This window comes from Alligator sinensis, unplaced genomic scaffold (assembly GCF_000455745.1).
Source record: "Alligator sinensis unplaced genomic scaffold, ASM45574v1 scaffold973_1, whole genome shotgun sequence".
NCBI classification, from domain to species: Eukaryota; Metazoa; Chordata; order Crocodylia; family Alligatoridae; genus Alligator; species Alligator sinensis.
The window spans coordinates 442,288-465,645 of NW_005842622.1; the positions used below are offsets into that span (position 1 = coordinate 442,288).

The 23,358-nt window shown below is 44.9% G+C and overlaps 1 protein-coding gene across 1 annotated transcript in view; it reads left to right on the forward strand.

Annotated features, from left to right (window-relative positions):
• LOC102382989 (fatty acid desaturase 2) overlaps positions 1-22,497 on the forward strand; it is a 37,101-nt gene extending 14,604 nt beyond the window's left edge. Inside the window, exons 5-12 of the mRNA XM_006033329.2 lie at positions 560-685; positions 7,290-7,350; positions 7,862-7,938; positions 8,147-8,244; positions 11,036-11,132; positions 17,096-17,175; positions 18,244-18,369; positions 20,489-22,497. Coding sequence (XP_006033391.1) covers positions 560-685; positions 7,290-7,350; positions 7,862-7,938; positions 8,147-8,244; positions 11,036-11,132; positions 17,096-17,175; positions 18,244-18,369; positions 20,489-20,540 — 717 coding nt within the window. The 3' untranslated portion in view covers positions 20,541-22,497. The remainder of the gene's footprint in view (positions 1-559; positions 686-7,289; positions 7,351-7,861; positions 7,939-8,146; positions 8,245-11,035; positions 11,133-17,095; positions 17,176-18,243; positions 18,370-20,488) is intronic.
• The last annotated feature ends 861 nt before the right edge of the window (positions 22,498-23,358 follow it).

The following is a 23,358-nucleotide window of genomic DNA, read 5'->3' on the forward strand; positions in this document are numbered from 1 at the left end:
TTCCCTACAAATTCCTGCTATTTTGTGCTCTTCATTCACTATGTGTCCTCATGTCTTCTTTTTCTGTAATTCCTTTTTGATTTTCAGATCAGTAGGGAGCTCCTCAGGAAGCCACAGTGGTCTCATATGATGCTTCCCCTCTCTCCTCCATATCAAGATGGCTTTCAGTTGTTCATTAACAACTCCTTGTGGTCTCCTTCAGAAACTGACCTCTCTTCTACATTCTTGCATCATTTAAAAATATCTTCCGAAGACAGTCTCCCTACAAGCTCCCTGAGTGTACTGAACTCCCTTATTCTTATCCTGCTACTCTCAAACCTTCCTTCCCTTACAAGAGTGAGCTTCTATCCATAGTATCTCCCCCTTTATAGTCTCAGTCAGTTCCTCTGTATTAGTGAGATTTATATCAACTAAGGATGTAGCTCTTTAACATTTAGAACAATTTTAAGAGATAGTCAATCGTTTGGGTATAATCAAAGTTGCACTGAAATAGATATTCTAGTAGGGAGAGACTATGCCTTTTTGCAGACTAACTATTCTTCCTTCTTCCCATCCCTAGGGTGCTTCAGCAAACTGGTGGAATCACCGTCACTTCCAGCATCATGCAAAGCCCAATATCTTCAAGAAGGACCCAGATGTGAACATGATACACATTTTTGTCCTGGGAGATTCTCAGCCTGTTGAGGTAAGACAGTGGGATGAAAAGAAAGTGGCACTTTTCCTGAAAGTCTTCAGAAAATATTGTGTATGTGAAATTTTAAAAAGGTGATCTGTGTCTGATGGACCCAACTCTGGTTGTTAAGATTCAATATCAAAGAAATGTAGAGAAGAAGTATCCCAACCCAAAAGGAAATTGCCTGACAGGAGTTGGGCCCAAGTTTTGGAAAGATGCAAGGGCCTTGATTAGGTCAACCAATATAAATTCTCATCCCCATTCCCAGCCCAAAGATAATTGTATTTTTGAACTGCAGTGTGGGGAGGGGAAGGGAGAATGATAGGAATGGGAGTGAAAACAGGATGTAGAAAGCCAGTAAAAAAATTTCATCCAAAAATATGACCTAAGGTGTAGAGAGAGAATGGCAGAGGACACTCACTTTTGAGTACAAATAGATTCAGTTAAAAAGTTGATCTCATGTTGGCATAGAGAGTCTTTCAATATTTGTGTAGCCATTTTCCATATATACTAAGCAGGAGTAGGAATGTGTGCTTAACTGGACCCCTTGCAATTCAGTTGAGTGCAGCTATCATGGTAACACGGGTGCAAGGATTTCTTTTTGCTTTATCCAGCTTCAGACAAGATCTGAGGAAATCGTATAGGGTGCAGAATCCTATAGTACTGCAATTTTAGATGTCAAGTACCAGTCTTGGTTGAATTGAACACCCACGCAGGGGTGCAATCAAAATCATAGAATAATAAGGTTGGAAGGGACCTCAGGAGGTCACCTAATCAAACCCTCTGTAACAAGGAACCGGGGACTCCTTTACTTTAAGGAAGAAGCATCTGCAGGAAGCTCCCCAGCTCGGAGGGAAGGACTGCTCATTATGGGCTGGCTGCAAGGGAATAAGCAGCCAGGAACCCCCAGGTTGCAAGCACCTATTGCTGGGCTAGCCGGCCAGCAGTAGGACAGTAGGGCAGAGTCCTGTTTGAGTAGCAAGGGTACTGGTATGGCAGCGAAACTAGCAGTCATAGTTTGCATATCAGAATAAAGGAAGGAGAGCTATGCTGGGGCTAGAACAGTGGTTTCCAATCTGTGGTACAGGTACCACCAGTGCTATGCAGACAACTGTTAGTGGTACGCATTAGCAGATTTATTATAATGACTTTATATGACAAAAATGTGCTGGTGGTACTTAAGGTTGTATCATTTTAAATTGGTGGTGCCCAATTGGTCAGAGTTTGGGAACCTCTGGGCTAGAGAATCACCTGACCCAAGAGGAGCCCTGCTCTGGGAAGCTTAAAAGCCAGCACCTGGAGAGAGGAAGGATGGTGCTGTCTACAGGGACAGAGCTCACAGCAGGGAGGAGCTGCCTGAAAGATGCTGGCAGGCAGTAAATGCTCTGGAGGCAGGAAGGTGAGAGCCCTGTGGGAGGATGGCTAGACAAATAGCTGTTGAACCCCAAGAGGGGGAGATGGTTTATGTTAAGCAGTTGCTTATTATTTTTTGTTTGCTTAAGTTTAAGCTAGTGGAGGTGGCTACAAGGGGCTATGAGGAGACTGCAGGAGAGCGCCTAAGAGGCATACCGAGGTTAAGGCACAAGGCGGGATTTTAGCCCTTAAGGGAACTGGTGCATTAGAACACGGAAGGGGCCAGGAGGACCCCACCTAATGCCCGAGAGATAGGACGGAGATCAACAGGGTTTGAGAGAGACCCACTGACCAGTAACAAGACAAAGGTTCACTCAGAGATCCTGTGGCAGCCTCCCTTTTTATAACCAACTAATCCTAACAAAGGTGTACAGGCAAGAGGAAGGGGAGGGTACCCTAAGGAGCCTGAGCAGGGCAGGAACGGTGCAGCCACCAAGGGGCGTTGTGGCCACCTCTGGGGCTTGATTCTGTCATGCTCCCCATCTCCAGAAGTTTCTCTTCAAATAGCTGAATGATCATTATATGGAGGATGCAGATAGTGTATTTTCTGTGGCCACAGCAGACAGGACAAGGAGCAATAGTCTTAAAGTAAGACCAGCTCTCCTAAACAACCTTTCTTCTCAGACTGGTCTTCCAGAGAATCCTGCCTACCAGTTCCCTGAGTTTCTTAAAGCCTGCCTTTCTGAAATCTGGTGTCTTCATTTTGCTGCTCCCCTTGCTTCCTTCCTGTCTTTTCCTCCCTGCCAGTCCTTCTTGAACAATTTGTACCTATGGAGATTAAACCCTGACACGTGTCCCTGCATCTAGTCCAGATGTGGGCTTGCAAGGAAAAGGTGTGCAAAATACTTTCTTGTTTCCCCACCAGAGCTAGTAGGGGAACTGGCAGGGAACAAATGGAGTCTTGACTACATCTCCTAATGCACCAGCCAGCAAAGCTGAGCTGGCAGCATGGGGTGGAATGGTATTCTGCCAGCATAGGCTAGCAGCAAGTGACTTGCCCCCGCCCTTGAGTAAGCAAAAACAGAAGCAATTCAGAAACAGGATGCCTCCTTGAGAAACAAGGAAAACCAGTTTATTCAAAGACAATGGTCCAAGTCCTCAACTGTGTAAATCACTGAAGCTACAGTTATTCACTGCAACTGAGTTTCTTGGTCATGGCTCCCACAGCTACTGTGAGCCACACTGCACACTTAGTTACAGGGTATATTAAGGTACTGCAATTAAATCCATCACTTCAGACCCAGAGGAGGTTTCATACTGGGGGCATCACCATAGTGAAGTCAATGAAGTATGCCAATTTATTTTGTGAAAATCTGGCTCCTGCTGAGTGAATTTTGCACAAGGGTCATAGTCCCATTGCCATGAAATAACAAAATATGGATGTTTATGGCAATGGAGAAACTCTTGCTCTCAGAAGATGTATGTTAGAAGTATGTAAACCATAATTGTATTCGGATGCTCTTGTGTGTTCAGACCTTTCTCTGATGGAGACAAATATGCAGCCCTGTGGAGCTCAGATCTTGCTTAATTTCCTCCAAATAAAACTGCAATCTATGAAGTCATTGGTGCTGCATAAGATGTAGGAATTTACAAGTGACAAAGGGTGCTGATCTGTTGGATCAAACTCAAGGACATGAACAAACCCCAGAAGACCTCACTCAGTGAGAGGGAAAGGGGCAAAATAGTTGGGGGTGGGAGTCAATAAAAATTGTACAAGGAGACAGGAGAAATTTGGGGATAAACATGTAAAAGAAGAGTACTAGTGGGGGGAACACAGGAGAGAACCCCAGAAAACTGGTGACAAATATGAGCCCTCGTGATGTACAGTGAAGGTGGACAGAGCCCCAACAGAAGCTAAATCTATGTGGGGAGGTGAGGGGGGCATAAATCACAGGCCCCAGAAATCAAGAGATTACTTGGGACAAAAAAAAAAAAAAAAATGATAACAGGAATGGCACCTTAGAATCAGAGATTTTAAAACAAGAAAACTGGGTGGAGACACCAAGCAAAGGACTTCTCACAATTGGTAGTATTAGGTTGCTGGTGCAGGATACTCTCCTCTTCCATATGAAAGACAGCCACTGTGGCAGGTTCTCAGCTCTGAGCATAGCCCTTACTATGAGGGATCACTTCTCAACCTGGTCTAATCACGCCTTGGCCTCCCCACTGCCACTAACAGCAGCAGCAGTCTGCTGGATACAAGATGGACATTGTAGATTTATTTTGCATGGTGGAGACTACCAGACTGTCTGTGACCTGATTTTATCAGTCATGTGTACCTGCTATTCTTCTGCCACTATCTTTACAGTTCTGGTAGTTTAACTTTACTGCCATAACCATATGGATATTGCTTATTAGTAACAGCAAAATCATAAATGAATCGGGTTGGAAGGGACCTCAGGAGGTCAGATAGTCCAACCCCCTGTTGCAGACCTGTAATGTAACACGTTACAAAACCATAATAAAACTTGCATCAGTGCTACTGCACACAGTATTACAGGCTATTACTTTGCACAGCTTGCCTGAGTTACAAATGCTGCAGGGAGGCGAAGGGCTTGTTTACACAGGGAAGCTACAGTGCAGTAAGCAAACACGTAAATTTACAGTGCTTAGGCTACTCTGCACTAACTCCCCATGAGGACACCCTTAGAAGAGATAGCTTACTTCAGGAGTAAGCTACCTCACACACACTCCCTCTTTGTGCATGCTAAGATTGGCCATAGGCCGTGTCCGTTCAGAGTAGCCCGCACAATGTAAATCCACAATGCCATTATATAGATTTAATGGAATCAAAAGTATCTATGCAACTGGTTTCTTATTATTAAGATGAGATCATCACAGGCCTCAGCTGAGTTCAGGACTTTGTTGAGAAAGGCTCTACACAAGACACAGAGCATTTATACACATACATTTTCATGCGGAGATGCGCTGGAGATCCGGTGCGTTGGAGCAGACTCGATTAGTCGAGTCTGCTCTGCATGCGAACTGATGCATACTGTGCTGTGGCACCTGGCACCCCTTTTAAAAGCATCCAGTGCTGCAGCATAAACGTGTACCGGTGTCTATAAAGGGTGACTGTCCCCACTCTCCAACCTATCCAATCTAAATAGACGAGTAAGGCAGCCAATGGGAGAAAAGAAAAAGAAAGCTTATTATACTCACTTTGTAGATGAGGAACACTGCGGAATGAAATGACTCAATCACCAGGTCGCACAAGAAATCTGTGCAGCATTGACAGTTAATCCAGATCTCCTGATGCACATCCTGATCCAGTATCTTAGCCACAAAGCATTTTTTTTTCCCCTGAGAGTATGTTTTTTTTTTCCTTAGAGCTGGTTAAAATTTTGTCAAAATATTTTAGTCAATGAGAAATAAAATAATGTTTCAAGCAAAATGAGAAAACCTTTTTAACTGGATTATTACTTTTTGTTGGGGTCAAAGTTTTCCAGTTCTTTAATGAGAACTGGGAACCAAAATCCAAATATTTCAGATAAGAATATTCAATTTTCAGTAAAAGTTGGGCTCTGGTCTTCTTCAAAAAAAATATATATGTTGCAGAAAATGTAACCTTCTTTTAAAATTTTGCACAAAAAGATAATTAGCAATCAGAATCTGCTCTCATCTTTGTTTCTTTCCACAGCCTTTTTCCTAGGGCATCGGCCACAGTGGCCCTGCCAAACCTCACCCTGTTTTTATTTACGCTTCATCAAAAAAAAGAATCACCTTGAGTATATTCTTTCTATAACCAAATCTATGACCCAACACCTTAGTGTTAGCAGCCCAATGTTTGACATCTCATTACAGTTATTCTGGACAGGACAGCGAGCCCCTCTGCCTCCTTCATTCCTTAGCTTTCTCCCCGCAGCCCTCCATCTCGGAGAAGTACGTGGGAATGACCATCTGCTGTGTCTGTTCTACTGTCCTCTCTAGCCATCTGCAATGTTTTTACATGTGTTCGGGGGTGGGCTTTAATTAGAGTGACTCCGAGAGCCGCTCTAATTAAGGAGCCCACAGTGTCTCGTGTGTCAATGTCCCCACACTTCAAAATGGCAGCAGGGGTACTTTAACTAAAGCTCATTGAATAAGCTTTAATTAAACCACCCCCACCACCATTTTGAAGCACGGGCACGCTGATACACAAGCACACTAATTAGCACACTCCAGCAGACTCGATTAATCTAGTCTGTTCTGATGCGTCATGGTCATCACACATCGTAGCAGCCTCCCAGCATGTGTACAGGCACCGCTGACTACCACTTTCCCATTTCTACTGTTTTGCTACTTTTTGTACCCACAGTCTTCTCCAGTCCTGTCTGGCTGAATGACTGACTGAAGATTAGTATCCAAGCCCTTCTGCTACCATCCTAGTCCTTAGCCTTGTTTAAGGACCTCGCAAGAGATCCCAAGACCACACAGTCGAAGGAACTCCTGCTTCCTCTTTCTCCCTTTATTAGCTCCAGGTGTCACCTCTTCCTACTAATCAGGTGCAACTAAGATGCACCTATTCTATCACAAGTGAACAGGATTTGCTTTAATCAAAAGGTCCAGTCACCCTGTTACACATGACAGTGTTTCACAAAGGTGAATGCCATTGGGCTTATGTACGGAAACTTGGAAATAATATTCTTTTCTCACTGATTACCTGTCCTTGATAATTTTTCTTAAATCAAACAGGGTCCATGGTAGAAAAAAGAACAAGTCCTACCACATTTCTATCTCTTTTGCTCCCACCAACAAGAAGCATTCCTCAGCTCCTGTACTGGGCCCAAAATAGGAAGACAAGAAATAGTCTGCAAACACATGTTGATTAGTATGTTTAATCGTCTCTATTTAGGAAGAGAATAGAAGAATCCAAAGGGGATTTCCATGCAGCGTTCACTAGGAAGTCGTGCCAAAACAAGTTGTCAAGACAAGATCAACCCACACCCCTCCAGTAGGACTGACTGTGATTGGCTAACCTATTTTTCAAGTACCCTAGTCTAGATACAGCAGGAAACTGAAACAGCTTTGTGAGCATTTGATCCCACTCCCATTTAAAGTGATAGCAAAACACTCCTTGACTTCAGGAGGACCAGATTAGGCCACAAGTCTCCAGCTCTGACTAGAGATATTTAAACTTAAAGAGTTATCCTCAGTAGGTTCCTCCTTATCTATGAGTGTAACAAGCTGAGCCAGATCTTTGACATCTACTTTCCCCTTCTAGTATGGCAAGAAGAAGCTGAAGTACCTGCCTTACAACCATCAGCATGAGTACTTCTTCCTGGGTGAGTATCTGCACTGTGCCTTTCATTTCCCAAAGTGCTCACAGGGTAGAAAATGCCCCTTTACTGTTCCACTCCCTCCTGCTTTGGGAGAACAATTTTTCACCTTTTTATTAATCCATTTTTAGAGCTTGTAATCACTTTCACACTTTACCTGCTGTGTGTCAGGTGCCCTGCTTTCTTCATCACATCATTACTGATACTAAGTGGCTAAATAAAGTAAGGCAAATGGTTGAGAGTCAGTGACAGCCCTCAGCATAAAGACCTGTCAGCAGAAGCACTGGGCTTCTGAACACATAGCCTAAGGTCTAATTGCTTGAGAACCTGAAGGTAATAAGGACATAGAGAAGCAGTAGGAAAGAGCTGTGGGTTCCCTATTAACAGGTCTCACCCCCTCCTCCCCCAGTTATTCTTTGCAGGCAGCTGTCCATAATTCCATCTCCCAGGGTGTCCATTTATCTCATGTTACAGTCAGTTGCCTCCTGATGGCTGATACCTTGCATTTGCTTTTCAGTTTTCCCACCTCTCCTCATCCCCGTGTACTTCCAAATGCAAATCATGATGAGCATGATCAGACACAAGTTCTGGGCGGTGAGTGAAAGAACATCTCTGTCCTGTGCATCGAGCCCCATCTCATCTGGAGGGTGGGGAAGAAAAGGCCCAACTGATACCCAAAAGAACCTTCTTTGAGGAGGGAGAGAAGAGGATTATGTCCTTATTGCAAGGACAGCTGGTTTAAAGAGGGAGGTGGAAGACCGTACATTGCCTGTAATACATAATCTCTTCTTTCTCTCCCTAGGACCTGATCTGGGCCTTCAGTTATTACATACGCTACTTCATCACATTCATCCCTTTCTATGGAGTTCTGGGGTCCCTGTTTCTCCTCACCTTTGTCAGGTAGGAGAGATAAAGGGCCTCCCCACTGCTCTCCCCTCCCTTCACCATGGGCACCATAAACCATCCTAGGGGGATAAGCAGTGCCAAGCTAAACTCATTCTGCTCTACATCACACTATCCAGATTCTCTCTTCATCCCTTCCAGTCTCTGCTGCTTCCTATCACTACCTTCATTAGCTTCCCCTGTCTCAATCTCCCCCTTAACCTCCATTTTATTTTCTCTTCAAGCTCACCCCTACACCAATTGGTCTGTTACTGGGTTTCAGTGTCTGCCTTCTCATTAAGAAGTCCCTAATGATGGTGAAGGCAGATGAGACTCTCCATCTTCACCTCCCTTCTGCACACCTCTCCATCCTCCTTCCCACACACACGTGAAGTTGCCCCAGTGGCTCCATGTCATCCAGCCCTTCACTGCAACTTCTTCCCAGATCAGCTGGAGAGTAGCTTAGGAACAATGGAGGGTGTTCCCTTTTTCTGAGTGGGGAAAACCATCTTCACTGTACTTCCAGTTCCTGTCAGAGAGAAGTCATACACCAACTTACAGTCTGATCACACAGCATGGCAATGTGCATTGCTGGGTGGCCCCTAGTCCACACTCTCAAGGATCATTACTTCTATATTCCCGTTATAGAAATGGTGCCATTGTGATGACTACCTCTTAGCTGATTACACCAAGAATTCAACTTAGGACCTGAGCTAAAAGCACAAACTGCTACAGCTGGACTTAAAATGCTCCAGCTCTGGAGTGACAGATTGCAACCAATCACATCTTAAGTGGATGAGGCACAGAACAGGGCTTATACCAAACACTCAAAAGGTTACACTATGATTGACTGATGTTCCAAACTGTAGCACATAATTTAATTCATGTATCTATCCTAGAAGTACTTTCTGTGACCCTGCTAAGTCATGCCCAGGGTGCAAGCAGGTGTACATTCAATTCTACTGCTCAGATCCTTAAAAAAGGAAGACATTAATTTAAAGATGATTCTTCTACCCAAAAAAAGGAAAAACTATATAAAGGTTCGTTAAATTATGGGATCTGAATTCTATCTCCATGTTATTTTAATTACTCTGGCCATGATTTAGGACTTCCTTATTTCAACTGATGTTGGATCAGGTCCTTAGAGAAATATGACCCTCAAAAGTTGTCATTAAATTGATTAATCAAATCATGGTAAATGTTCATGTGATTAAAAGTTTAGCAAGCCAATTCCTTCTTCAGTCAAGTTGGAAATCCTATAACAGCTGAGCTATTGTTGCTGGATGTCCTTGTTTCGGTTGGATATAGGATCAGGTTTCCTCCCAGTAATATTGCTTCCTGTTCTTAGTGAAGAATCACAAAGCAGCATTTCCGTAGCAACAATAGTTGACTTAAATTTGAGATAATAAGGAAAGAGTCCAAGGAGTTTTATAGAGAAGCCCGGCATTTTAATCAGTTATGAAAACTCTCACTTGCTGGTCTCTCAGGGCATTTATACACATGCTCCAGGAGGTGAGGGGGTGGGGAGGGCACTAATTAGAGCAGCTCTGAGAGCAGATCTAATTAAAGTGCCCAAAGCATCACATGCATCAGTGGCCCCATGCCAAAAAAATGGCAGTGGGGTGCTCTAACTAAAGCTCAAACAAGCTTTAGTTAAAGCACCCCTGCCACCATTTTTCAGTGCGGGGATGTTGATGCATGTGACACTGGAGTTGCTGGACTGTGGTAATTACCACGCTCTAGCAGACTCAGTTAATTGAGTCCACTCCAATGTGTTGTAATTACAGTGCATCGGAGCAGCCTTGATGCACATGTATAGGTGCCCTCATTGCTCAGAGAAGATACAAGCTGTACAGAGACATCATTATTATTAGAATATAAATGCAAGTCTCTACCTTTAGTTTGACCCCAGGCACATCTAGGCAGTGCAGGGAATCACAAGCTCAGATTGTTCTAATTAAGCTGTGCGTCACATTGCAGAAGTCAGACCTTAATCCTTTAGCTGCCAGGTTAAAATACTACACAGTGCACATGGGGTGTACAGCAACCACCAAGGCCATTGAAAAGACCTGAGAACAGTTACTAGATCCTTCTTCACCTTGCTCTTTCTGGCTTATTTTTGAAGTTACTTCTGGGAAAAGGCAGAAAACCATGTAGACTGAATTCATCTACGTTTTTAAAGAAAAAGTGCTAAACAAGGGTATAAGCAATATAACTACCCAGGCAGGGTCTCTATTTGGTCCCAAACTGAAGAAGATTTGCCTAGGCATTTTGGCTCCTAGGGCTTGTTCCATTTTTGGCCTCTACTGAGGCTGAAACCAGAAAACGATCAGTAACTGAGGGCATGGAGTGGTAGGGGTTGAGAGAACACAATCTCTGGGATCAATGTGAGTTCAAAGTGTGTTTCCAGGTTCATTCTTACTGTCTGACATGCAAAGAGGTGAATTGAGATGAAAGGCAGAGAGCAGCATGAAAAAGCAATCCACCTAGGAAGGAGAGAGTGCTAAGGATTAACATGGTGCAGTATCCCAAGTGCTTTAAGCCCTTAGAGGGAACGCCAAAAGAGAGAACAAACCTAATGCAGAACTGATTCTTTCCATTCTTCAGAATCGGAGATTTCACCATTCCCTTGAAGAAATACTTCTGTGATATCTTATGCCTCCTCTGTATATAACAGGACTACAATCTATATTCCATTCCCTTTATCTCCTCTGTTGTTAGCTTTACCTAGGCTACTCTGCACCGCCATGGCAATTTGTATGGACTGTGTTTTGATCTGGGATGTCAGCTGTTGTTCTTCCTTTTGAAGGTTTCTGGAAAGTCACTGGTTTGTGTGGGTAACACAGATGAACCATATTCCAATGGAAATTGACAATGAGAAGCACAGAGATTGGCTCAGCTCTCAGGTAATGGCTATGGTACTAATGTTCCCAACTCTGTTCACCCTAAAAATAGGTGAGAAATTAAATTTGCTACTTAGAGAATAGCTGGGCAGTGGGGGAGAGGGATGCAGCAGGTAAAAGTGGAGAGGTACCTGGGGAGTCGGATGTCAGGCAGGTTATAGTGTGTTATAAATCCAATGTCTATATTGAGTCCATGATTTTTTATATTCAGTAGATTTATGAAGTTAAGTTTGTAGGCTTGTCTACAAAAGGTGTTTTATAGATTTCCTTTGAGGATCACAACTGAGAGATTGGAGAGAGAGTGGTTTTCTTTTGAGAAATGTGTCCCCACTGGTAATTGAGTGTTCTTGTCTTTAATAAATTTTCATTGTGCATTCATTCTGGTGCGCAGTTGTTGTTTGGTCTCTCCTACACATTTTCCATCAGGGCATTTGGTGATGAGGTATATAACGTTCCTGGAAGTGTATTTGTAAGATTCAGGAATGGTGATGGTTCTGTTGTGGAATATAGTAATTGTGGGGGTACTAGAGGTATGTTGACAGGTTCTGCATTTCTTGTCATGGCATGGTCTGAATCCATTCGGTGTGTTTTGGGCTATTGGAAGTTTGCTTCTGGTGATGAGGTTAGCGAGGTTCAGTGCTTGTTTGAATTTATGAAACACTTTTCACAGACAAACCTATAAACTTCACTTCATAAATCTACTGGATATAAAAAAAATCATTTACTAAATATAGACGTTGGCTTTATGACACACTATAACCTGCCTGACATCGGACTCCCCAGGTACCTCTCCACTATTTAACTGCTACACCCCCTTCCACCCCACCTGTTTCTTATCCCCCGACACCTCAATTTACATTTTCACTGACTGCCTTTCTTACCTGCAGCCCAGCATCTGGCGTCTTTACTGTTCCTTCCATCCAGGAAGAGAACACACACCAACTGCAGATGCTTCCTCAGCTTGAGTAAGGGTTTTTAAATCCGGAAGCTTGCTAAGATATATTTCTCTAACTATTCAGTTGATCTAATAAGAGATATCAGATTGACCCAAAGAACCTTGTCTGCCTATGTTCTTAGACCAACACGGCTAAAACTTACACCTCTTAACACACACAAGTGATACACAAGTTTTGCTTTCAACAGTTTGAGGGGCACTTTCACAGAAACCCCTCAGCAAACCTAATCAGTAAAATTGGCACTTATAGGTATTTTAGTGATTCCCCGTTATAATCTATGGCTGAATCTCCGTATCAGCGCCAAATCTCTGAATCCGATGCGGCCAAATCAAATCGGGACAGTGACTTGAATCACCAAATTGAATCACTATCCCCTCTGAATCGACCGAATCAGAATTGAATACTTGCTGCTTTGCATAGGCCTAATACCCAGAGGGATCAAGCAGAAGGCAGGTAAAGAAGGGGTGACCCACCCATCACCACTGGTGTCTCTGGCTAAGCCTGACACCCCATGCAGGTGGGGTGCTCCAAACAGGTGCTGCAGTGACAGGAGTGGCTCTGGGGCTTCCTTCTCCCGGGTCAGCTGAGGACAGTGGTGCATACATGGGAGAGATACATCAGCTTCAGGGACTCAAGAAAGTCCCTGGCAGACGCTACTGTGGAACGATCTGTCCGCTTTGGGAGTGGGTCCCTGCATCTCTAGTTGCATCATCTGCACCCCCCTTTTCAAAACCTTAGATCTGCCCATTGGGAACACATGCATGTAAATCAGAAATAATTCCATGGAAGTCAATGAGCTAGATCTTCAGATGATATAAGTCAGTGCAGCTTCCTGGACATCGGCTGCGGGCACACCAAACCAGTTAATTCCTCACGAAGAGTTTAAAGGAAAAAAAATGAAGTCTGAACACATTATAGGAAAACCAGTGATAGAAGCAGCAGTATTTCTAAAATGCCTTCCACAGCTTTAAGTAAACTTCCAGATGAGAGGATACAACATCTTACCCATAGTGTTCTGAACTAAATTCAGGTCTCAGTTGGTTCAAGGTACCTCACACTGGGTTAGAGGTGATATCAGTAAAAACTGTACCTCTCCCCTAAATCAAATAACAATATCTACTGAGGTAGTCTTCCTGAAGGTATAGCTTCCAAAGGTTGGCAAGATTTCCTACTCACTTGGGCCCAGATCCAATGGTGCATTTAAGTATTTTGTTATCCTGAAGCATGCGAGTAAAACTTCTTGAGGTCTGTAGGATTCTTCATGAGCTTAGAAATTAAGTGCATGGTTTGGAAATGCACTTCTTGTGTAGTCACCATGTAGAATTGATTTCAATGGCTTAGCAAAACAAAGTGCATAAAACTTTTAAGATAGGATATATACGTTTTATAATTATTGGTAACAGAAGCTTAGGAAAAAATACTTTAGTATTCAAACTTTGTGCTTCAGGGGCATCAGGTGAAAACCTTTTGTAGGAGTAGGAAGGGAACTTTCTTATACCCCTGCATTTTCCTCCCAACTCTCCACTCTACTTTCTCAGTATTACACAGTTGGCTAGACGTGCAATTTAATTTTTTTTCCTCCACTTACTCTCAAGGCAGAGAGCATAGGCCATAGCTAAAGGCTGTATCCTGTTAAGCAAATCATGAGTCTGCTGTCTAATTTGTGCAGTCCCTGCTCTGAAACAGAACAGAGAATTGTTGATCAGTTTTCGTGCCAAAGCCACAGGTTTTACAACTTGCAACTTGGACCTGTGGAGCTAGCCAAAGGCAATGCAACTATTTACTCCCAAAGAAGCAGGGGAGCTCATAGTGTGGTTTTTAGTACCCTTTCTCCTCTCCTCCAAGCCTCTGGCTTGGAAATGATAGACATTTCTAGGAACTTCCTCCTGTTAAAAATAAGGAGGTTACTGTTACAATAATTAAAAGGAGATCAGGTCAACACCTAAAACAGTGAGAATAATTTCAGGTCAGCCCTGTTATTCTGCAAGATCACAACACTGCCTGCCACACACCAAGTCTGGCCTGCAGGGCTCCCCACAGATCCAGAAACTTAGTGGCAAGATGAGTATGAATAGTATTAATTGTCACAGTTCCAGGAGTTGCAACAATTAGTGCTGCCACCATTCACCATGCCGATAAATTTCCAGAGCTGCAGGAAACCCTGCAAGCCAAATCTGGCCCATGAGCCTGTGGCAGGATAAGGCCTAAGGGTGGCTGTGATGCTCCTTGATGGCCACCTTAGTCTTGCCCCACTTTCACTCCAGCCCCTCAAGGTCTCACCCTGCTGCCTTGCCTTTGTCATGCCTTGGTGGTGTTAATACAGAAGGGAGGCTGCCCTCAAAGGCTGGTGAGCTCTGGGTGCTCTCTCTGTATTCTGTCCCTATTTGGGCTTGACTTGGCCTAGTTGGTTCAGAGCTCCAGCCCAACTGCCCAGTCTTTTGGCCTTGGGACTCCAACCCAATCCATATTGGCTCTCATTGTAGGGCTCTGACCCCTCAGGATACTGGCTGTCTACATAGGGATCCAGCCCCTGAGCCCCAATTACCTGAAGACTAAAATTGTGGCCTCCATCCTCTCCTACAGCCACACCCATGCCCATACCTTATAGGTGTTACTCTAGTCCTGGCCTGGCTTCCTTGGTGTCAGCCCCTTGGCTTTACTTCCCACCCCAGGGCCTGTCTTATTTTCCAGGTCCCTGGCCCTATCTCACATTGGCCAGCCCCCTAGCACCCCTGGCCCTGGCAAGGCTGCCCACAATGTATCCCAGGCCCATGGTCCCCCTGGTCCCAGCAAGGCTATGCTTACTTCTTGAGAGCCTCTGGCCTTTTAACTGGGCACAGCCTCCTGAGCCCCTGACTCTGCAGAGCTGCCTTCTTCAGCCTCTAAACTGGGCTTCAGTCCCATGCAGCACATCGGGTCCTAGACTCTCTAAGAGCAATATGCTGGGTGCCCCTCAGACACCCTTGTGGCCTCCTATCCACCCCTGTCAGCTACATTTGATCCTCCAGTTCCATGCCAGCTACTGATAAACCCCTTCTGGGTCTCCCTCGGCATGTCTACATGAGCAATTAATTTGAAGTAGGCTTACTGCACGATAAAAATACTGCGCAGTAAGCCTACTGGGGAGCACGTCTACATGTGCTCCCTGTTGGGAGCAGATTTGCTCCTACCCTGCTCTACCCCCCTGCAGCAGCCTGGGGGAGCTCCAGGCTCTCTGTGGGTACTAGCCCAGGGGCTGACAGGGAGCACAGGGCCAAGAGACATCCCTGGCACTGTACACATTAGAAGGGGTCACGATGTGGGTGGGGCAGGAGAGTTGCTGCAGAGCTGTCTCACCCCGTGCATATGGGGGCAAGCTTTGTGCCCAGCGGGGATTCCCTGGGGCTGGCCTGGCTGTGCTTGCCTCCTGCAGCTACTTCCCAGCCCCATGCCCTGATCAGGACATGGGGCTGGAAAAGAGCTACAAGGGAGGGGCAGGTCCCAGCCCTATGCCCTGATCTGAAGGTGGGGCAGCTAGCAGTGAGCCCCAGCTGAGGGGGAGTCCCTGTTCAGCCAGGGGTGGCCAGGAGCTGTCCCACCAGTGGAGCAGCTAGCAGCAAGCCCCCCAGCTGGGTCAGGACAGGGAGCTGGGACCTGCCCCTCCCCCACAGCTCTTTCCAAGCCCCATGCCTCACTTGCCTGATCAGAGCACAGGGCCGAGAGAGCTGCAGGGCTGGAACCTAGCCCTGGGCTGTGTGGGGAAGTCTGCATGTGCAGCCTGGAGCTGGCTGGAACCTGCCCCACAACAGGACAATTCCCAGCCAGCTCCAGGCTGCATGTGCAGACTTCCCCATGTAGCCTGGGGCTGGCCGGAAACTGTCAGGCTGTGGGGGGAAATCTGCACATGCAGGGAGGTCCCAGCCCCTGCTCTGATTGCAGAGCAGGGGCTGGGAGACTGCTCCCTGATCCTGGGAGCTGCCTGCTGCTGGGGTGGGCTCTGAGCTTGGAGCACCCACCCCAGCAGCAGGCAGCTCCCAGGATCAGGGAGCAGTCTCCCAGCCCTTGCTCTGATTGCAAAGCCCAGTCTGGGAGCTGTCTGCTGCCAGGGCGGGGGACATTGTCCTGGCCAGACTCTGAGCTTGGAGCCCATCCTGGCAGCAGGCAGCTCCTGGGGGCAGGGAGTGATCTCCTGGTCAGCCATCTACACATGCATTACTGAACAGTAACTACTCCACAGTTAATTTACTACCTGCATTTGCAGGTAGCAAATTAACCATGGGGTAGACCAATTTACTGTGCAGTAAGCATCTGTGCATTTGGCCCCCCCTGAGCCCAAGTCACATCCTACCCTTTGGCTGCTGGCTCTTTGCAAGTCTTAAGGTACCTGGTTAGTTGGATTCCCCTTTGTTACATTTCAGGCCAGCAGAAATTCTGCTCACAGAAGGCAATAGGGCCAGACTAAGCCCTCTGGTTTAGAGATCCACGCTTTTAGTAGGCTCGAGCTCTGCCCCTTCAGACCACATGGCCCCATACTCAACCTGATACCAGGTGCTGCAACTTAGCTACTAGGCTGCAACTTTGTACTGCCCTTTAACCCCTTGTAGGTTCTCCTGGCTGCATGTTGCTCTGCAACTGCTCCTTGCCCAGCTGCCTACATAACTGTAGCCCTTTGGTGTTGGCTCCCTACCTCTCAAGGAAGAGGGGCTAGGGGTCCCTGCTACTGGACCATATTTTGTTTAACACTGGCTTAGAGGAATATAGGGAACCTATCTAGAGCTAAAGCTTCTGAGCGAATGTTTTGCCTTACAGGTTGCTGGTGCATTGAGGCACATCTCCGTGTTTGATATGAAGCATCTCTCAGGCTACCTCATCACGCCAGTGGTACAGCAGCAGCCAGAAGTCTGCTGTTCTAGGCACCCGGCTGCACTGTTACGCCTCTGCTTTGGTGTCTGTCACATGCAGGAAGGGCCCAGTGGCATCAAGTGTTTTCAGGCTTCACTGGCATTTATGATTATCTTCTTGTTTTTGCAGTTGGCTGCCACGTGCAATATTGAGCAGTCCTTTTTCAATGACTGGTTCACCGGACACCTGAACTTCCAAATTGAGCACCAGTGAGTATGAGTCTGGCATGACAGCAAGGGATCTTATGGACACAAGAAGGTCACAACCTGGGCAGTCTGGGCAGGGGTAGGATCAAAGAGGGCAAATGGTAGCTGGGGAGAAGAAGGGACATGAATGTGTACCAATGAATATTATAAGATCAGAAAATCAACTGGAGTTAATCTCTTTTCACAGTTAGCACAAATATTTTTCACCTATCACCACAAGCAACTTAACTTTTCACCCTCATGACCTTAAAGTTTAATTTGACACTGATCAGAGTCAATGGAAAGGCTCCTGTGGATTAAAATGGCCACTAAATCATCTCAGAATTGAGCATTTCTATCTATTTTATATCAAGTCTTTCTGTCTTCTACCAGCCAAGAATAGTCTTCAATTTATAGAGCAGCGCCCCCCACTCTCTGCCCCTCCTATACCTAGTGGAGGAATACTAGTGTTCAAAGATATTGACAGATTTAGATCCACTCTTCAGACTTGTTACTCAGGAGAATGTGAATTTTAAAGCAGAGATCATGTGAAGGCAGGCCTGAAAGGCCTGGAAGCTGTCTTAGGAAATAAAACAAATCCCAACTGAGCAGCATAGGGTAATGTGACCACAAATTCTTTATTTGTTTCTCTGCTTTGCGAGCATCTAGGCACATGAAAGGAAGTCACTGACAATTCACTTCAGCAACAGACAATTAGCTGTTGTCCAAAGGGAATGGCAGCCACCTCAGTAGGCCAAGCAATGTTTCCTTACTGCCTACTACACTAACACGCCATCTGTATTGGTGACAGCATCTCCTTCTGTTTGTCAAGCTAATCATTCATTCTCTTTCTAAAGATGTTTTTGTTTTGGTGCATGACACAGCCGGAATGGGAATGATTGTACTTGTTTTCGAGAGCATCCTTAAAAGAGAGTACTTCAAAGCTTGCATTCCACTCACTTTGTTCTATCTGCCTATATTGTGTAGGGAGAAGGAGAAATAATTACCTGTAGGAGGAGGCAGAAAGAAATGCATGTCCCCTGAGCACTGTTGCTAGGCTTTTCTCAGGCTCTCTGTATTTCTTTATTCAAGCCTGTTTCCAACAATGCCACGTCACAACTTTTGGAAGATTAAACCGCTGGTGAAATCATTGTGCGCCAAGCATGGAATCCACTATGAAGAGAAGACTCTTGGAAGAGCTTTCATAGACATAGTTGGGTAAGGGGCTTTCATTACTATCTGGAGGCTGCAGAGCCAATGCCAGCATTCTGGTAACCTCTTTTTTTCCCCCTAATATACAGAGCTCTGGCTTTATTGACCCCTGCACCTTAAGAAATGGCATCAGAGCTTAAAACATTAGTGCAATGACAGTTTTGTTGCCCCACATGAAAAAGCATCTGGACTGCCATTTTAGAAATACTGATTTATTGTAGACGTGATATGATGCCACTGCCTCTGATGGGGTGAAGACAGTTTAGATCAATGGGGAACCTAGATCACACCATCATAGGAAGGCAAGAGACATAGCAATCCCCAAAACAGAAGCAGGCACAATTCTGTAACACACAGAGTGCCTTCCATCCTGGTCAGCAAAGCATTGCATAGCCAGGGGTTTGTTGCTTGCTTGGTGATTATTAGGTTTATGATGCTTTTCCCAGCATGCTATACTGGTAGTTGCCTATTTAAACTTGAGAAGCAACTGTGTCATTGCCTACAGCATCTCCCTGTTCATCTGATAGTTCTGAGACATAGGGAATATCGTCTTAGGTGGGAGAATGGGCAGAAATTAAGATGAATAGGCAAGATGATGATCCATCTCAAATGGGGCAGAAAACCATCTCTGCTCCTGCCCTCTTGTCCTCAGGTACATTGAGTGCTACTCTGATGTGCATGGGTCACCTACCTGGCATTTGTCAGCATGGCATTTTTCAATTCATGTGGCTGCAACACACACAAGTTCCCTCAAATGAACCAAGCACTGAATTTATTTGACCTTTAATATAGGAGCTCCTGCTGCGAAGCATGTCGAGCTATATCCCAATCACATCTAAATAATAAAACCTTCCTGCTATCAAGAAAAGGAAGAGTATATAGCCCTTTCTTTGCCAACCTCAAGATAGGTGAATATAGATCTAAATTCAAAGATATTTTCCCCACCTCATTCCAGTAAGACAGTAAGAGCCCCTATGGAATACAGGGCTATTCATTGCTGGCAAGAGTATCACAGCCATTTCAGCCAGCTGAACACGGTAGCAACTATGTCACATACTCCATGGGGAAGCATCTGTGTGGCCCCTGTTTGAGAGAGTAAAAACCTCATACGTGAGAAGTCCCCCACACTTGCATAATGTTGATTATAAACCATGCAGAGTATTCCCAAGCCCAAGGATTGTCTTGTGACTAGGAAGTTTTGATCCAACATAGCTCAGTTCTCTTGCAAGGTACATAATTAATTGTTTTAGGAGTGCTGATGGTGGCTGGAACCCATGAAGGAGAACAACAGGGGGGGGAAAGGGAAAGGGAAATTCTTTTAGTATGAATTCTGGTTAGTTGCCAGTTGTTCTTTGTGCAGATGATTTTTGTTTTCTTTTAGGTCACATCCTCAGTGGGTGCATCTACATGTGAAATTAAAGCGAAGCAATAAACTCTGGAGCTGTTTCCGCCAAAGTAAACTGCTCCTGGGCACAGCATCTACATGTGTGCTAGAGACAACAGCAATTTGAGCTGGGATGGAGCAGACCCAGGCTGGCAGGGGGCACAGGGGTCAGTCCCAGGCTCCAGGTGGCAGCATCAGGCAGTGGAGGGACTGGCCAGGGCACAAGGGTGCAGAACTTGCAGAACTGTGTGGCCAGGGGGCAGCCAGAAGCCTGGCCCCCACCCAGTCACTCTCTACACGTGCGTTTCAGTGCAGTTAATTACTCTGCCATAAAATAGTACCCTCCCCGAGTAAATTAGTTTACTGCATCCTAATAGCGGCACACATATAGACAGTGATGCTTTACTGCAGAGCTTATTAGTCTACTCCACAGTAAAGCACATGTGTAGATGCACTCAGTGAGTGTACCTCAGTATAATTTCAGTGAGATCAGCAAAGTAATATGATAGACTCTAGCTTAGGATCTGCCCAATAGAGTTTAATTCAACAATCTAACATATCTAGAAGGTAAGACAGACTGATATATATCTTCTTACTTTATGTATGCAAGCTAGGGACAGAATTTTTGGCCTCCTGAGGAATAGTAACCTGATGCAGAAGTAGGCATCTCCTGTTAGCATTTCTGTAACTGGAGGTTATTGACTCCCAGACCACTCTGATGCCTCTCTTCTCTTTCCATAGGTCCCTAAAGAAATCTGGAGATCTCTGGTTGGATGCCTACCTCCATAAATGAAACCTAATCTTAATAGGGAGGTGTGGTGATGGGGAGGGATGGGGGTCATTTATGTGTGTTTTGCTATCAGATTTCAGTCTCTCTCTGCATATACAATTTGAGGGGAGTTTCCTGTCTCATTGAATGCTACTGAGGGAGGGTGGGGGGGTGTTCAGGCAACCTGTTAAAAACCTGAGAGTTTAGACTTTTGGCAAAGTCCTCAGGGATGACTCAAAATGCCCATAATAATCACACAAGCACAAGCTGGTGGGGAAAAAAAACAAGCAGGTTGGGGCTCTCTATTTCAGGGAATGAAAGAAAGGAGAGGTTAAAACAGAGCAACACTTTCACTCTCCTCGCAGTCAATTTTCACACCTTAGGAAGAGGCAGCAGCTGCCAGTCTTGTACCCCCTCTAAATCAGTGCCGAGGGCTAGTGCCCCACTCGCTCACCTCTAGTTTTGCTACTAGGTAGACATTTGGGTCTCTGCAGTTCTGCAGGTGCCCAACAATAGGACATAGAATAGGAAACTGCTTCTCCTTGGCGCTAGGAGTCAAGAATGATTGCAGGCATTGTGCTCATCTAGTGCACAAATACTGCAGGAAGCTTCAGCAAAGAGGAGTTCCCACCCTAGCCATCTTCCAAACTGTTCACAAATTCAGCTGAGTGTAAAGCTGGTCTGGATTTTCTTTTGGTATGAACCATTCCATAGATTAGCAGGAGTCTTAATTTGTCCAAACCTTTTCTTTTTTGTCCAAGACATAGTTACCAAAATCCATTAGCAGCTCAGATGGGAGGGAGGAAGCAACTGCTATTGACCCACCCCAGCCCTGAAGCCAGAGGCCCATTGAAGGCAACAGAAAGTCTGCTGGTGAAATCAGCAGTCTTTAGATCAGACCCAGAGGCCCTGGTTTAATACAGTTGAAAAGAGAGAAATGCAGCCTTCAGAAAACATTAAGGATTACAGTTTCCAAAGTAGCCTCTAACCTCCTGCCCCCAATGTCATTGTTTAGTCAAGACCCACTCCTCCATGTGAAAAACAGAGTTTTACTCCTGCAGTTACCTGACTGCAAGTTTGCAAGCACATTATTTTGCCCTAATCCATCAACCAGCACACAGGTAGAGCCCAGTATCCTGATGGTGCCACTGAAATCAATGGGTGTCTGCCCAAATGAAGAGAGCTCAGGATCATGGGTTGACATTCATAATATTTACTGCCACATTTTGAAAAAATATAAAAGACCCAAGGTTCTGATTTTACTCTATTAGAGGCAGAAAATTCATTGCAGAGAACAGTAACAACCTGCCCACTGAGACCGAAGGTTTCCAAAGAGCAGGAGGAATGGGGGGGAAGGGAGCTAAATATTTAGGTTATCTTATGCACCCATCAGATTACAATCCCTAAATATCACTAGCAGTCATTAGAGCGAACTGTTACCATCCTGGACATTTGAATTTAAACCAATCTCGGTCATCTTTTATATTGAGCTCTAGCAGTATAACCAGTAATATCTTGCTGAATATTGTAACTTTCTAGTGCAAGGTAATGATGGGTTAGTATTTCGTATTAGCAACACCATTAAGAATGCCTTATCTTGCCATCTTTCTGATTCCATGAATGCATCTCAAATTTCTCTGGTCCAGCAGGGATATGTTCTAGCTTCTGGTATGCAAACTTCCAAACATACAGCTTGCTTTTCTTTAAGGTTTATATCCTTTGTTCTTTGAGTTCTAATCTCCAGAATGGGTTTGTTCTGAATTCAGTTGTCATTTCCTCCCTGGCTTTGTCATCTCTGATACCTACCTTACTAGAAAGTTGTCCATTTGCTTGGTAACACTCAGAGGAACCTCAGAAAACGGATGGGTCAGCTGATCCATTCCAAATCAGTAACCTTAAATCCAGTTGCTTGGTTTTGGTCTTCTCACAGATCAGCTTGTTACAGGGACCAATGTTTTAATAAAAGAAAAATACAACTCCAGCAGAACCCCCTGCTTGGCTTTGTGAGATGGCAGCTACCACTACTAACAGCTGTAGGACTCTAAAACCTTCTAGGAGACATTTTGCTGGGACAATCTGCTGAAGGAAGGGACAGTTCTCATACAAAGGAATTATTGTTTCATTAGTCCTGCACAGAAGACACATCAAGGGAATCCAACAGGACAGGAGACCCCATGATTTTATCTTTTCCTGCTACAGCCAGGCCAGCTGGCAGCTTTTGTTTAAACCATAGAAACATTCTTGTTCATGGAAAATGAGGAATCACTCAAGCTCCTGAAATAAACACTGTGCAATCTTACAATTAGGAGAAGTTCATGTCATGTCATGTCTCATTGCTTCTACTAGAAGATAAAAATCTTCTCTGACCTGTTTATAGCTTGCAGGTGTGTTTATCCTACCTTGTTGACTAACATGAGAAAACAAATTCCTCTGATGAAAAACATAGCTGCTGGAAGCTCTGGCAAATGTATTCCCTCTGGTTGTTGTCACTATGGCCAGTCTTAGTAATCAAAGGTGAGCAGCGTTCTCCTCAAAGTTTCCCTCTTTCACTAGAAATAAGGTATCTCCTCTCTCCAAATACAGTGTTCCACTTAGTCAGATGTGCAGCCTCATCCAACATTTCTCCATGCATAAACTGAAGGAGGCCAGTCTGATCTCTCATATGAAGCCCTTGAAGCTGGAGATAAATGTGGCCCATTGTAAAAGCTTTACTCCATTCTAAAATACAGTGAAATTACAGACAGGTATACCATGAACTCTTCAAACCCTAGCTGCACATTGAGTGACCCTAGCATTATTTAAGGATTTCAGATATGATGTGCAGAACTGAAGGGAACTTGTC